The 16,670-nt window shown below is 36.7% G+C and overlaps 1 protein-coding gene and 1 long non-coding RNA gene across 4 annotated transcripts in view; one reads left to right on the top strand and one right to left on the bottom strand.

The window, feature by feature from the left end:
• LOC127508437 (uncharacterized) overlaps positions 1-16,670 on the bottom strand; it is a 527,778-nt gene that overhangs the window by 416,349 nt on the left and 94,759 nt on the right. The window lies entirely within an intron of this gene.
• The window catches only part of foxk2b (forkhead box K2b), a 35,936-nt gene that overhangs the window by 10,563 nt on the left and 8,703 nt on the right, over positions 1-16,670 (top strand). For 2 of the 3 annotated variants that reach the window (XM_051886311.1, XM_051886312.1), the window contains exon 7: positions 15,868-16,059. In XM_051886311.1, coding sequence (XP_051742271.1) covers positions 15,868-16,059 — 192 coding nt within the window. Of the gene's footprint in view, positions 1-3,861; positions 4,283-15,867; positions 16,060-16,670 lie in introns of those variants that run through there. The other variant, XM_051886313.1, reaches the window with a different exon arrangement.

The raw sequence follows: 16,670 nt of genomic DNA, 5'->3' as shown, positions 1-16,670 counted from the left end.
ATCTGAAAGAAGATAGTCATATACACCTAGGATGGCTTGAGGGTGAGTAAATCATGGGATAATTCTCATTTTTGGGTGAACTATCCCTTTAAAGGTTTTTTTAATGTTATCTAAATAACATTTTGTCTGTTTTACAGGTGTTGTCACTGGGATTCTGTCCATGTAGAGGTGAATAACGAGTATAGATATATGTTGGAGTACAAGATAACCAGTTGTGCTGTTGACAGTTAGTTATTGTAAATTTGGTTATTCAATCGTGTACTGAGTAGGTACTACATTTGATTTTGAATTTACTTTATGACCGTTAAAAAGTATGTTCCATATACTATGACTGTAATTTGGACGTACTACATTCACCATGTTGTCATTATCATGTGACCAACCAGTGTCAGTTGCGTCGCTTCACTGCCATTCACAAATCCTCTCCCGTGGCCTCATGGGATAGTAAACTGTCCATCATGTGCACACTTCAGAAGTAGTAGGTCATCTGGGTACTTTTCACCCACTGATTTTCAAATGCTGTGTATTCGGACATACTACTCTGTAGCAGTACTGTTTTTTGCTTATGATATAGTAGTGAAGTATTCGATTTCAGACGCAGCGAAAGTCTTACCTTGGTTTTGATCGGTGAACCACTATAGGTCTTGATGTCTGTTACATTCATGAAGATAAATTATTAAAACCTTTTCGTCTTTGTTCATTTGTAGTGATTATCTTTAAAAAAAAAAAAAAAAATGGAACAGTGACTCCATTCTTTTGCCTATAATACATGTTTTCATGGTTAAAATTGTTGTGTAGAAATAATGATTTTTTTTTTTTTTTTTTTACATTGTTTGCATTGTTTGCCCATAACAGTGATGTAGGTCACATGTAGTGTTCAAGCTAAATAAAGCATTAAATCTATCCTACAATCATTCTGTGGCTGTAATGATTTCATGATCAATTAAATGCACAACACTTACATTTTATTGACCGTTTTTTTATTGCTGCTTATGCAAAAAGTTAATATATGCAAATAAATAACAGAATAATCTACAAGCAAAACAATGGTTGTGTCATGTAAGTTGTTGTATGTGTCTCAATACACTAGTAGCACCTCTTAAGTGTTTCGTTCCACTGCTTAGTCAGTGGTAATTGAAATTTATTTTATTGACTTCTGAAATCTTACTATGACCTGCTGTCTCCATTTTTATGCAGCTGGTTTGTGATCAGTTCATAAAAGTCTTTCCATAGCCAGACTCTCACACGTTTGCTCATCTGGGTAATAAAACAAAGTGTGTCGTCTTATTGTTTGGATGTGTGTTGTTAGGTGACACACATACCATTCACACAAATCAACTGACACAAACAAAGGAAGCACCAATTTTCAGTTAAACACTCAGCATTAAGGCCCATTCACACCAAGAACGAGAACTTTATAGACCCTCTTCACATTTCCGGGTTTCTGTTTCTCAGAAGCGGGAGTCGTCATAGTTGGGTAAACTTCTTTATAGCGGTGAATGAGAGACTTCATTAAATATATTTTTTGTATTTCCATTTGCACAAATGGCAAAATAAAAACTCCACAATTTGGTTTTCACAACTTTAAAAAAAAAAAGGGAAAAAATAGATTGATAACGGCAGTCAGAAGAGAGAAAGATGTAATTTTTACCGCAGCGTTAACTATTTTTTTGTAATTTGATACAAAGGTGATATAATAAAATATATAGTGTTATAAATGTACATACTTTTCTAAAAAATAAAATAAAATAATTAAAATATAAAAAACGATATTGATGACCGTTAAAACGCGTCACCAGCGGACGATATCGTTCGTTAGCGCGCACTGCAGTTTTGTCGTATGCTGCTTTAAATGCTCGCGGTGGATTCTGATTGGCTCTAATGATTCTGACGGTTTTTTTTTTTTTTTTTATCATTAACCAGCTGTAAAATAAAAATCGTTTTGAAAGTGATTCCATTGATATTTCTCGGTGCCATTATTGTTATAACGTAAGTTGTGGTGTGGACTCTGCTATTATTTTATATTTAGATCGATTTTAGAGCTATATCTTTATAGGTATCGTTCTAGGTGTGAATGGGCCTTGATGTGAAAAGCGTCTGAATAAATGAAAATGTTGCATCAGACTTTAATAACATCAGTGTCGATCTGAGTGACATTTGCCTGCAGATTCCCCCAGTCATCACCACACCCTCTCTCCTGAAACATCAGCGTAACGTCTCCCTCTAGTGGCTGATGTTGAATTAACTAGTCATGAACACACATAAATAGGCACTTTTAATGCAATTATTCCACCTTTTTTGTGAATTGCATTGATTATCACTTGCATTTAGTTTATAAAGATGGTTTTGTTGTTGTTTACACTCGGTGTAAACTGCCAGATATGTGTATTAAAAGTTTGGACATTAAATTTCCATAGAGTTCCAAAAATGCACTGTGTGTGTACTGCAGTGGGAACAAGGAACAGTTTTGGTATGGAAATACCATGATCTTGAATGATTATTTAATTATATTTACAAGGCACTCCTAAAGAATCATGGTATATGTTTAAATGACAGGGTAACAATGGCAATAAATAAATGTTAGTAGGTGTGAAAGGGATTATGTAGAACAAGATAATCTATTGTTCCACAAACAGCATGTGCTTCCTCTCAGAGCTGTTAATATCGGGTGTAATGAGGTGTGAGCACGCCCGAGCGGGTCACACCCAGCAGCACTGTTTACAAACACCAGGAAGAGATGACGTCACCCTGCACGAGCACATGTTCTGCGCGTATGCTCGCGCATTTCCCTATACGCGCTCGCTTCTCTATAGAAACGACGTCTGCTGAATGTATGAACGTTGTTCTGTGTGTAGTTTAAGAAAAGGGTGATTTTCGCGCTTAAAACGCGGCAAAAAAACGCGTTTGTTTTCATGACCTCCATACTCACAACACACGCTGACGGCGCTGAGGATTATGGGGGAATCAGCGACTGCAAACGTGGAGAACCGTAAAACACGGAGTGGATTTCAATGAGATTCTGCTCTAGGCTTACTCAGTTTTCAAATATACAGGAAAATAAATATAGTAAGGGTTTTTTTCTCCCACTCAGAGATACACTTTCTTTTTAGTTTATAAAGATAAATTATTATAAGCTTTTTGATTGAATATCAGTGAAGGATTATAGTATGTATGTTAAATATATATGTACTATGTTGAATTGGCGATGAGCTAAAACGTTGGTTAATTTTATACATCCACATTTATGAATTCTGCATTTTTTATTTTTGGCAACATTTTAAACATGTCAAAAAGTTTTAAACGTGTCTAAATGTTCAAAATCGTCCCATGCCCATGGTTTAAAATAAATTTTTAATTTAAAGGCACTTTTATTGGTAGAATTGCTGCACTTGCAATATTCCCAAAGCATTAATAGGCACACATAGAAAAAAAAATCAGTGACGGTAAGAAAAAATATGAATAAAAATTAACATTTGTATGAATAAAAATAAACATTTACTCTATTACAAGAATCTATTCTATTTTTATTTTATTTTTATATTTAAAACACTTTTTATTTATATAATTGAACGTATTTTATTTGTATTCCATACTTTTTTGTTATTATTTTTTTATTGGCGTATTATTATAAAACTATTTCACGTCCATAACAAATCTCCAGTCCGGTGTTGACAACTCTCCACGTACATGCGTGTTGAGGCACAGCGCAACCGACCTTCAATCCGTCAAACATCCATATTTTTTACTTCATTGGCTGTGATTGAATTACCGCATTCCTTAGAGCGTCTCTAATTGGTTGGCTTACCTGTCAATCACAGCACTCTTTCCACCAGCGCGCTTTGATTGGCTAATGCCCCCTTCCCTTTCTCTCTGTGGCGTGTCGCGGCGGTGGGTCGAGTCGCCGCCGCTGATGCTGGTGTCTCCGGTCGGGCACGTTTAACGTTTCATATTTTCCCTTCATATTCATCGTGCCCCGTTCCGTGTGAGGAAAAATAAAGATGGCAGCGGTGGCCCGTTTGGAGGGCCGTGAGTTTGAATATGTGATGAAGAAGCGCTCGGTGACGGTGGGTCGGAACTCGTCGCAGGGTTCGGTGGACGTGAGCATGGGCCACTCGAGCTTCATCTCCCGCCGGCACCTGGAGATCTTCACCGCCGCGGCGGAGGACACGGGCTCGGGCCCGGGCGGAGGAGAGTTTTATCTGCGCTGTCTGGGGAAAAACGGGGTGTTCGTTGACGGGGTGTTTCTGCGGCGGGGGGCGCCACCCCTGCAGCTGCCGAGAGTGTGAGTTATTATAACCATCATCTTCATCGTGCTTATCATACCACCACCATCATCATCATCATCGCTGTTATTGTTGTTGTTATGATGGAACGCCGGGAGCACGTGCTACTGTGCCTATGTTGCACAAATTTTTCGTTTCGCTTTCACCGCCTCTGGGCTGTGTCTCAATCCCTAGTGAGCTGCCTATCTAGACAGCATTTACGAGCGTCATATGTAATGCAGTATTGTGGCCATTGTGTGCAGCAGCAGCAGCCTTTTTAGAGCATCAATATGCATGTGCAGAAACATTTCTGCTTGTCATAAGGGCATGGAGCGTTTTTAGGAGGTCATGGCAGACGTGGGAAGCATTTTTGAGCAACAGGGATCGAGTGCAGCATTTCACCATAAGTGCATGCAGTAAGTTTGGGGTGTCATGGATACAAGCTGCAGCAGATCATCACATTCACGCAGCAACATTTTTGCGTTCATCATGGGTATGCAGATTTTTTGGGGGGGCTTTATACGTGCTTACAGCATTTTGGGGTGTTAAAGGTGTGTGTGCGCAACATTTTTGGGCTTCAAAGGCGTGTGCAGCAGCGTTTTTGAGAAACAATAGGTGCATGCTGCATTTTGGGAGTCATAGGCACATGTTGCAGCAGTCCGGGGCATCTGAGGCGTGTGCAGCAGCATTTTGGGGAGCAACATTGGTTCATGCAGTAGATTAGGATGATATTGGAGCATGCAGTGGTTTTGGGCATCATCAATCATCATAAATGCATGTAGCAGCGTTTTGGGTATCACAGGCATGTGTTGCTGCACTTTTGGCCAAAATAGTTGCATGCATCATTTTGGGAGTCAGGCACATGTTGCAGCATTTTTGGGCATCACAGGCATTAGCAGCAGCATTTTTTGGGCATCATAGGTGTTTGCAGCAGTTTTTGGGGCATCATAGGTGTTTTCAGCAGCATTTTTGGGCATTATAGGTGTTTGCAGCAGCATTTTTTGGGCATCATAGACAGCAGCAGCATTTTTGGGCATCATAGGCATTTGCAGCAGCATTTTTGGGCATCATAGGCATTTGCAGCAGCATTTTTGGGCATCATAGGTGTTTGCAGCAGCATTTTTTGGGCATCATAGGCATTTGCAGCAGCATTTTTGGCCATCATAGGTGTTTGCAGCAGCTTTTTGCACATAATAGGTGTTTGCAGCAGCATTTTTGGGCACCATGAGCATGTGCAGCAGCATTTTTGGGCATCATAGGCATTTGCCGCAGAATTTTTATGCATCAGGCATTTGCAACAGCATTTTTGGGCATTAATGGCGTGTGCAGCGTCATTTTTGGGCATCGTAGGTGTTTGCAGCAGCATTTTTGAGCATCATAGGCATGTGCAGCAGCATTTTTGGGCACCATAAGCATGTGCAGCAGCATTTTTTGGGCACCATAAGCATGTGCAGCAGCATTTTTGGGCATCATAGTGCAGTCATTTTGGGGGATAAGAGGTGTGCAGCATTTTTTTTTTTTTTTTGCATCATAGAGGTGTGCAGCAGTTTAAGGCATTGTAGGCAATGCTGTCTACGTAGGCTCAATAGGTTTTCAAACACAGCTTTTAATTTGCATATTCAGACATATGCATGCAAATATTCCCTGTCAGAAATGAGCATGAACGAAAAAAAAGTGTGTGTGTCTTGGAAGAATAAGTGTTGTTTTGTCTCAGTTGGAGTGTAAACACTCATGAGGTGAGATGTGTTAACTAGGGGTTTATATCCTGACTATATGCATCATATACTCTTTGTTGTTGTGATTTATGTAGCTTTTTTGGTGCATATCAGAAAAGCACCATCTGTCAGTTAGGTAGGTTTGCTGTCAGCTGTTTGCCTTGAAGATGTTGGCCATCTGGTTGTGTTGACATTATCCTAAAGTCGAACTTTGGATTGTGCATTATCTGTTTTGAACGCCTGATTTGTATTTAGTCTCACCCATAGCTGGCCAGCGTATTTCTGAATCATTTTGCACTGTAGATTTGAGTTGTTGTTGTTTTTTTTTTTGTTTTTTTTTTTTTTTTGCACAACATTAAATCACAGAGTCAAACACGACTGTAGCTCACACTTATGCCTTTGCTTTTTTTTAACACATGACCCACATATCTCAATATAACAACAAATCTGTTGCAACCTACAATGCCAGCCTTAAAAGCTATTTTATGCACAGCCATTTTCAGCCCGTCTCATGTCAGCAAACCCTTCTGTGGAATTTTACACAGATTTAAAAATGCATATCGCCTCTAGATCATCTTGATATGTGGTGTCACATTAAGAGTGCAGTAAGGAAGTGAGCTGATATAGTTTGACTGATTAACACTTTCTAAATATGGAAGCATCCCATGTTTGTTAGAGTTATAAAGAGACTCTCTGATGTTTTTGTGCTGACAGACTTGAAGTGGCTTCAGAAAATGTAAATAAGGCTTTTTATAGCTAATATTTCTCTTTAAAGCTAGGGTGCTATGAAATCTTCTTTCCCTATATTTTCAATCAATTGAATTTATAAAACTTTAACACTTTAATATTTTATTAAAATAGTAATAATTGTGCCCTATGAAATGTTTTTGTGTGTGTGTTGTCTATTTAAATTTTTCTGAATTCTGAGTTTTGATTTAATAATTTATTATCAAAACCGGTGGTAATCAAATGAATGCATAAATGTTTACCAGTTTAATCTTTTAAAATGTAAGCTAATCAAATGAAATGGGAACAATTCCTTTAATTTTTTTGGCAAACAAAGTATTGCGCAACAGAGGTTTACTGGTAAAATTAAAACATACAAAAATTGTGATAAAACATGTTTTTAAGGAATAATTAACCGTATTAGTGTTATTATTACTTGAAGTACATTCTGCTGTGCAATAGTAAAATATTTCTGTCATATTGTACTTTTTTTTTTTTTGCAGGTTGTAGTGAAAAGCTTTGAGTTTCAGTCTGTATCTGTTAGAGATGCACCGATACTAAATTTCTTTGCAGATACCGATAACCGATTATTCAGAATGATATCGGCCGATACCGATAGTTTGATTTTTCTTAAGAAAAAAAATCTAGTAATGGCTTACTTATAGGCGACTGCACTGAAATGGTTTACAGCACGAGTTGTTTATAAATATTCGTCCTTAACCAGCAGTTTTGTGCGTCTGTGAAGTTGTTAGCGTGCCATACGTGCTGGATGTTGTGCTAATTAGACTGCCACTTCTCTAAAGATTAGAACAGAGCCACGTCCACATACTTTAATTATCAAGAAATCAATCGGTCCCTCCCGCTGAGACGTGCAAAACGTCCAGATGGTTTGTATGGACTATAATGGATGGCATGTTTGAGGTAGAGACGCTTTGAGTTACAATATTGATCAAGAAGCTAAAGAGCATTTAATTAGTGGAGATTCACTTCTATTGGCTCTCTGTCAGCCTAAAGAGCTGCTGACGTTTCCACAGATGTCATGACTAGGCCTAGACAGAAACTATGCACTCTTACAGCATTTTTTTTTTTTCTTTATTGTTCGGAAAAACCTGTGTAATTGATCTGCCCACCCCCCAACCCCATTCACTACCATTATAAAGCTTGGAGGAGCAAGGATATTTTTAAATGTATCTCCAATTGTGTTCATTTGAAAGAAGATGTTCACCTAGGATGGCTTGAGGGTGAGTAAATCATGGGATAATTTTTTTTTTTCAGGTGAACTAACCCCTTAATGCCACGGTCAAAAACTGATGAGTATATCCATCAATCCAGGTTTTTTTTTTTTTTTTTTTTTTTTTTTTTCCAAAGTGTGTCTGATTTATTGTGATGGTTTTATGTGCAGCAGCAGCGGTGAGGTGTCAGGTGAGGAGACGGTCTTTGGTTTGGGATGTGTCATAAAAGATTACGCTAAACAAATGCACCTCCTGCTGGGGTCGGTTGAACCTAGAGAAACTCAAACACTGACCCCCACTGACCTTCTGGAAAGAAACAGAAACTGTGAGGGAGTTTACACTGTGAGTCCATTGATTGAAGTGCAGATGTTTGAGCTGCACGATTCTGTATAAATTGAGAATCACATTTTTTTGTTTGTTTTTTTTGTTTTGTTTCAATCAGAGATTACAATTCTCCCACGATTCTGATCAGACAACTAAACAAAATAACATATAATTTACTAGAGGTTCTGAAAAAAATGTTAATTGCTGCAATGATTCAATGACTCCTTAATTCTTCACTTGTTTCATTACTGGATGAATCAGTGTTTTTTTTTTTTTTTTTTTTTTTTTTTTTTTTTTTTATAAACGAATCTCTTGAATGAATGATTCAATGACAAACACATTATTTTAACAATCACTTGTCTCCACCTACTGGTGTAACGTTGTAATTGATATAATCATTATTTGATGCGCCATGTTGCTTTCTAAAAGTGATTTACTCTTTTGATAGTTTCCATAGACATCAGTGTTTATATCCAAAGTATAAACTTTTATCCCAGTACTTCTGTGAAAATATGAATATTTGTAACACAGAAATAATGATACTGTGTGGTTGAAAAGACTGTGAATCTGTTTCATACATGACAACAGCTCTCTTTGGCTCAGCGGCAGTGCAAACAGAGATTTAAATGTTCTGGTGTGATTTTGTCAAAGGTTTCATAGACAAATCCATTTGAATTCTTGTCATTTAGGAATACGATTGAATTAACTTAAAGGTTTAATTTATCGACTTAAGATTTAATTAACTTAAGTTTTTAACTTAAGGTTCAATTGACTTAATTAACAGCAGGAATAGCCCATTTAATTAAAGTGCAACAATAACAGTACACAACAATATTTATCTACATCTATATATTTTTACTTACTATTTTTTTTTTTTTTAAATATTTGTATTCTTTTTATTTATTCATCATTTTATATTTTAGTCATGGTGTCATAGTTTCTGTGGTCCCAGTCTTTCCCTCTGTGCCTATATCTTGGTTTACTGTCATGGCTCTAGACAGGACTAGACCACTGGAGAAGTGAGTCAAGTTTTAATATCTGTTATAAAATAGTGTAGTGACTATTTTCCTGTTGTAAGACAGTGAGTCACGAGGAATGGGATTGTTTCTGTCTGGAAAACATTAGGGTTTGCTGCTTCGGGACGCCTTTGAGCATACACACCCCAGCTGATGATGTAATCTAGTTTTAGACTGAACTAAATCAGTTCTTGTTCTCTTCTGTAGCAGTTGTGAGTATTTTACACTCATGAAACTTAAAGGGATAGTTCACCCAAAAATGAAAATTATCCCATGATTTACTCCCCCTCAAGCTATCCTAGGTGTATATGACTATCTTCTTTCAGACAAACACAATCGGAGATGTATTTAAAAATATCCTGGCTCTTCCAAGCTTTATAATGGCAGTGAGGGGGGTTTCATCGACTGTCTGGTTCTTCAAAATATCTTTTTGTGTTCAGCAGAAGAAAGAAACTCATACAAGTTTGAACAACTTGAGGGTCAACTTTTCATTTTTGGATGAAGTATCTCTTTAACGTGAATTTCACGACACAGACTTCTGGAATTACGACAAAAGAAAATGAAACCTCTGATGGTTAAAGCTGTGAGGCAGGCAGCAGTCATTGATCCTTTCATTAGTTGAAGTTTGTATTGGCTAACGTCAGATGCATTTAAACAATGCATCATGTTGCAGTTGTATTTAATTTACTTTATTGCAATTTCACATTGAAACATGCAGTTTCTGTTAAACTGCTTTGAAACAAAATTAATTGAATTGAAAATGATCCAGTAAGTTTATAATGTGGGCATGTGGGAAGTAGACAGACAGGATAGATGATGTTGCGCCAACTGTGTTTTAGTGTTGCTAAACCCAGTTTGTAAAGAGTCTTGGCATGATTCCTCTACTTTCAGTGTTGAGTGGTGCAGACTAATACTCCCACCATAGTCAAATACCTTCAGTGTCATTCGTTGAGGCCAACACTTGTTGCTATTTTACCATGGTTAAAGCTGGACCATTTTGGTGCTAAAATCTAATGAGGGAAAAACTTTGTCAAAACTTAAATGCTTAAATCACACACTTGCTTTTCAGACATGATTTTTTTTTTTTATTGTTAACAAGAAAAACAAGGCAAAGTTTGGGGTATTTGAGCAAACCATGCTTCCTGTGTGAGATCTGTAGTGTATTTTGTAGAATCTTTGTGTGTTCTGACGATTTGTGTTTTGTGGGAGAGATGCAAGGAGATACGCAGGAACAAGTCTGTTTGAAACACACACACACACACACCACCCACAGGGAGGAATGTGAGGGGTTGAGATCCCAACATTCCTGTTTTAAAGAGCCCCTTGTAGTTGCCATGTAATTGTGCTTAAAATGGCTGCTTGGAGCAGAAACAAAGTTAAGAATTCATCCTGAATACTCTAATTAAAATTTGCATCAACAAAAACGATTGTTAGAGAGCCCACAAAAGAAACTGGCCAAGATTAATGAAGGTTTATTGAAAGAGTCAAGATTCTACATGAGTGGTTATTTTCTTCTCTGAAGTATACTTTAGTTTTTCATGAACATTTTCCATTTTCTTTTTTTCTATTGTACCTCTAAGTCTTGTATTTGTAGTATAGTTCATGTTTTAAATCAGCTTTTGTGATAGTGTAGGTCTTAGTTTTCATTTTTAGTAGTTTTAGTCATTTTTATTTGTTTGTTCTTTTATAATATTGCCATTTTAGGTTTAATTTTATTTTAGTTGTAGTTCAGTTTTCATTTTTATTTATTTTTTTATTTTAATGCTTTAATTCTAAAATAAATCAAATCTAATATTTATATATCTTTATTTTATTTAAGTTTTATTTCAGTTAACAAATGTTTTTAATAGTTTTACTGCCATTGGTGACTATTGGGTGTTTATGCACATGTTGTTGGTCATTTAAGCTAATTAACATAGTTGTGATGTCTTAATCATGAATATTTCTAAATTAGCTGTTTTTGCGTTTTAATTTCAGTAAATTTTGTGGTTGGACTGGAGAGGAATTTCTGTAAATTACTGTCATGTCGAACATCAAACTCTTGTTCGAAGAGAAAGAATTCTGTTTTCAACAACATGAGCTCAAGGAATTGGACTCATTACTGCAGAAATGTCCAGCAGATGTTGTTGATAAAGCATCACAGGCACACGCTGCTCATATATGACTGGTGCGGATCTGAATGGACCTTCACTTCTGTCATCATGCTGTCGATGTCTTTTACTGTAGCAGAAACCATAAGGACCAGAGTTTATCTGTCAGATCATGTGGTGTTCTTATTGTTTGTCCTGTTGGATGTGGAAAATGTTGCCGTTTTTTGTTTTGTTTTGTTTTGTTTTGTTTTGTTTTGTGCAACATTTTACTTCAGACTCTAATCAAGAGCAGATTTGCCCCCTACAGTGATTGCAGGTTTGGTAACTTTACAATAATGTTTCATTGTTAACATTAGTCAACACGAACTAACAATGAACAATACTTCTACAGAATTTATTAATGTTAAAGGGGACCTATTATGCCCCTTTTCACAAGATGTAATCTCTGGTGTTCCCAGAATGTGTCTGTGAAGCTCAAAATACCCCACAGATAATTTATTATAGCTTGTCAAATTTGCCTTTATTTGGGTGTGAGCAAAAACACAGTTTTTGTGTGTGTCCCTTTAAATGTAAATGAGCTGCTGCTCCCGGTCCCCTTTCCAGAAGAGGGCGGAGCTTCAACAGCTTACGCTTTGGATACTCAACAACAACAACAACAAAGCTGGATAATCTCACGCAGCCAAAATAACGATTGTCAGTAACGGTGTTCAGCCTTACATTGTTCAAACCGGAATTGTACACTGATGGAGAGACTCAGGAAGAAAAGTAAAAAATGCCCAATTAGATAAGGATTTGTTTAATTTGACAAGCAAAATGTTAGTTTGTTGTTTTGTTACTTCTTTTTTTCTTTTTCTTTTTTCTTTTTTTTTTTCCAATTAAATCGTCAGTGGCAGAATGGAAGTGTTGTTGGTGCTGTGTTTTAAGGAACAAAAGCTAAAAATAATGCATAAAAACTAGTCAACAAAGATACAAACAAAATAAAAACACTTATGAACAATTAACATTTAAAATTTTACTGAAATAGAAGATCAAAATGCATGAAATTCAAATAAAGTATCAAATTGCACAAGCATTAGGGCCCAGTTGTTCAAAAGTAATCGGATCGGATTTCGGATGTTGGATCGGATTAAATCTTGAAAATTGGTTGTTCAAAGGAAAAAAAAAAAGATTCTGAAATCAGATTAGATCACAAAATCCAATCTTGGTTTTGATCTGGATCGAATTATCAGTTTGTGGTATTCAAAGTTTCTCGGGCGAACACGATGCGAAACCCTTATGAGAAAATGCAAAAGCATTGAAAAAAAAAAAAAAAAAATTCCCAATGACATTCCCCATGTCATATTTTTTCCATCACCATATCCCTTTAGGGGCTCCAGTAGAGCACTAGTAATCCAGATTTGGTAAACTGAGAAAGTGTTTATCTGGATCAGGGTGATCCAATTCAATTTTGCTTTGAAAAACCGGCACAAAAGTAAGATGGATTACCTGATCCTGGATAGAAAAACATGGGATTTCCAAATCCTGATCATTCTGATCCAGATTAAACTTTTTGGACAGCTGGCCCCAGATTGTATTTTGCAGCATGAAGAGTTTATTAGCTGAGTCCTAATGTTGGTGGTAACTTTACTTAGGACTGTGTTTATTCCAGACACGTACGAATGCCTTCTCTGTTTTTTAACGAAAGCAGGATTGAATCCTTCTTTTATTTGTTAGTGAATAAGCAGGGTAGTCTTCCGCTGCATTCTGGGATAATTGAAGATGCTGGGTGTGATTGGTGTGCATGTGTGCCAGGTCTGCGGGGGCCTGGCGCAAAGTTCAGTACAAGGCTTGGCACAAAAACTCATCACCCAGTGCCAACCATATGGACCATGACGCTGAAATGGAGAGACTGGCCCTTGTCCACCACAGAGGAAAATCTCTCCATCAGACGTAGTGCACTGTTTCTGAACTCTTCCAAGGGGGCGCTTGTGTTTATACTAGTCATTTTGGAAGAATTTTTGTGATTAATACATTTTATTTATTATTTATTTAACATGGTAAGAATGTGAGTTTGCGATTGAATAAAAACACCCAATTAGACAAGAAGCATCCATTTAATTGGCATGCAAACTGTTGGTGGTTTTGTTGCTTTTCCTGATGGAATGTTGTTTTTTCATCGTTGGCAGAATGGTACCATTGTTGGTGGTGTGTTGTAAGGAAATAAAACTAAACTGAAATAGCCATTGTCCAAACATACAAAAATAACGTTATGAACAATTACAATTAAAGCTGAAATTGGAAATTAAAATGCATGAAATTAAAATAAATATCATTGCAGAAGTTTCAAATGAGACTATTGAGATTGTAAGAATAGCTTGATAATTACTTCAGTGAATGGGTTTACCTAAGGATGCCAATTTAAATAAATTCCCGCAATCGATTGTTGCTTAAATTAATGATCAATTAATTGATTAGTCATTAACCTCTTATATTTGAAGCGAGGGGGGGCTACTAAGTTATCATGTTACTTAATTACTTGCTTAACCAGCACAAAATGTGTCATTTTAAAGCTTAAAAGTTTGGCTTTACAGTGAATATGGGGAATATGACCATCACTTAACATGTGCTTTTCAATTTGCTGACATATTAGAAGTGCTCTATTTTCTTAGTGTGAAAAACTAACTGCTTTACATTAAAATGTGATCTGTAAAATCATCGTATGTAACAGATAGACTTGTTATATATCATTGAAAAGGCCTCAACTGGCAGAATACAACAACCATAACTGTTTCAGTTAGAGACCAAACTATACCACGTACAGTAGTCAACATTTGAAGTGGATCAAAAAAGTTAATCAAAGTTGTCCTAAGAAGAAGGTTTTAGGACAACTTTTATGAAAGGTTTTGATGAACTTAAAAATGTTGACTACTATATATGTTTTTGTTTGTAACTTCGCGAAACAGATTAGTAAACCATAGTAGATCACATATCTTTATTTAGAGCAGGTGGTCTCGAATGAGCCCGAACAAACACAACTGAGACAATGTGTAGATCACGGAGTGACATTGACATGCTACTTGGCTAAAGCTATAGGACCTCCGGGATCCAATCGCGGCATTGCGATCACGACACAGTGTTTTTCAAAGTCATTTGTAAATTTAACCAGTGGAAACTGGATCTCGGGTATAGTGGGTAGGGACGATGTGTCGAGACTAATCAGACACTGTTTTACAGCTGGAGTGCGTTTCGTTTGGATTGATTGCTCAGATTGACAGGTCTTGATTTACCTTGCACCATAGAATAGGAGCCACAGCTGACACAGCTCTGGAAGATCATCAATCATCAACCAGCATATCATTACTTATTTAGTTTATGTACTTTTATTGTGGCATTTACACAAGTAAGTAGATTATAAATTCATTAAAATCACCCTTTTACCCTTGGTTAATTATGTTTCGAAATAAACGGCTAGCCTACCTAATCCACTGCATGGCTTGCAGACAATACTTTCAGTGTACATAACTACACTGCGCTCGCTTCATTTTTCCTCGAGTGTCTGCTGTACGTGTTTTATTATCGATTGTTGAATAATTGCTAGGTTCAACCTGTCAGATTCAATGAACTAATTCGTAGAATTTGATTTAACAATTAATTGCATCCATATTTCTTAAATGTATGCAAATATTGCTGTTTAATATTGCTGTTTATTGGTGCATATAAGTGAAAAGATTAAATGTATACTTTCTTTTTTTTTTTTTTAATTAATGTTATTTATTGAACATGGTGTGGTTTTTTTTTTTTTTTTTTTTATTGTAATGCTGTACTTTTAAAAAAAAAATTGCGTCGTAATTTGCAAAGCTAAAATGACTGGTTTCTGTGTGAGCCGTGTGCTGTCATGTTTTCGTGGATGAGGTGACTTGTTTACTCCTGAGGCTGTTAGTGTTAAGACTGAATATTAGTTCATCAAGGGGTGGTTAATTTTAGCATCGCTTGGAGATCTACTTATACTCCTGAGCTTTATTACCACAGTCATCTTGGTCATAAGAAAACTTGTGTTTGAAGCATATTGAGGGTGTTTACATGAGTTTAATAATCTTGCACTGATTACACCTATTAAACTGACTGCACATAAGGTCATATAAACAAACACCTTGAAATGTGCTCTTTTATCAAGCAAGGATGGACACACCTACAGTTTTGCTTGTTTCTGTGGTTTCGTTTTGCATGTAAACAACTTTAACGTCTATACAGCAGCTTATCCGCTGGACCTCATTTATGAAACATGAGCAGTTTTTCTGCGTTAATCTTTTAAAACATTCTCATGTGAATTAATATTGTTTCTTCAGACCGTCTTCAAATGTTAAACACCATCTTTTCCACCATACACACTCCACCCTTGTGTTTTGAAAGCATGAATCTTTGTTTTGGCTGTAGATCGCGTTCCTGGGTTCATGTTGATGCTTGTTCAATCCATAACTATTACATCTCTTTAGTTGCAAATTGTCTTTCTCTCTCTTTCTCAGGTGCACATTTCGGTTCCCCAGTACAAACATCAAAATCACGTTCACGGCACTGGCGAGCGTCAAGCGTGAGAAGAGGGAACCCGAGTCTCCGGTGAAAGCAGTTCAGCCACAGATTTCCCCTTTAACCATCAACATTCCCGATAACATCGCTCACCTCATGAGCCCCTTGCCCTCGCCCACCGGCACCATCAGGTACAAACACACACAGGTCGAAAGGCTGAGCGATTTGTAAAATACTCACAATATGTTGTCTTGTATATATGAAGATATTAAAGGGGCTATATGTAAGAATTTTCATGAATTGTTATTGCCAATGTTTGAACAACATGTAACGAAACTTAACTTATGTGAAGGACTTGGGTCGTTTTTGCCAGGAAAATTAAATGCATGTGACATTTACAAGCGTTCCCAAGAGCCTCTCTTCCTTTCAATGGCAAATGAAATTATGCTTATACAGTGTTCATGAAAAAGAAATGCTGTATGGTAATGTCAGTGTGTCATGCAAAGAAAAGGGATTCATTCAAACTATAGTATCACATAGCTAGATCTGTGTAGTCCATAGTATCAAATATACTTTATAATCAAACTATAATAATAATAACTTTTTATTTTTATATAGTGCCTTTCCAACACCTAAGGTCACTTTACAAAGACAGGTTTAAGGAGCAGAACCAAGTGAACATCAACATCAAAGCATAATACACATTCCAAGGGAAGAAAGTAATATACAGAGGTCGCTTACAAAGTTAGTTTAGAGGGATTCAAACAACCTGTAACAAGGTATAATTTAGAGACCGAGGTGG

This window comes from Ctenopharyngodon idella, chromosome 3, assembly GCF_019924925.1.
Source record: "Ctenopharyngodon idella isolate HZGC_01 chromosome 3, HZGC01, whole genome shotgun sequence".
In the NCBI taxonomy this organism is placed as follows: domain Eukaryota; kingdom Metazoa; phylum Chordata; class Actinopteri; order Cypriniformes; family Xenocyprididae; genus Ctenopharyngodon; species Ctenopharyngodon idella.
The sequence above is the reverse complement of the archived record's forward strand: the minus strand, read 5'-3'. Positions and strand labels throughout refer to the sequence as shown.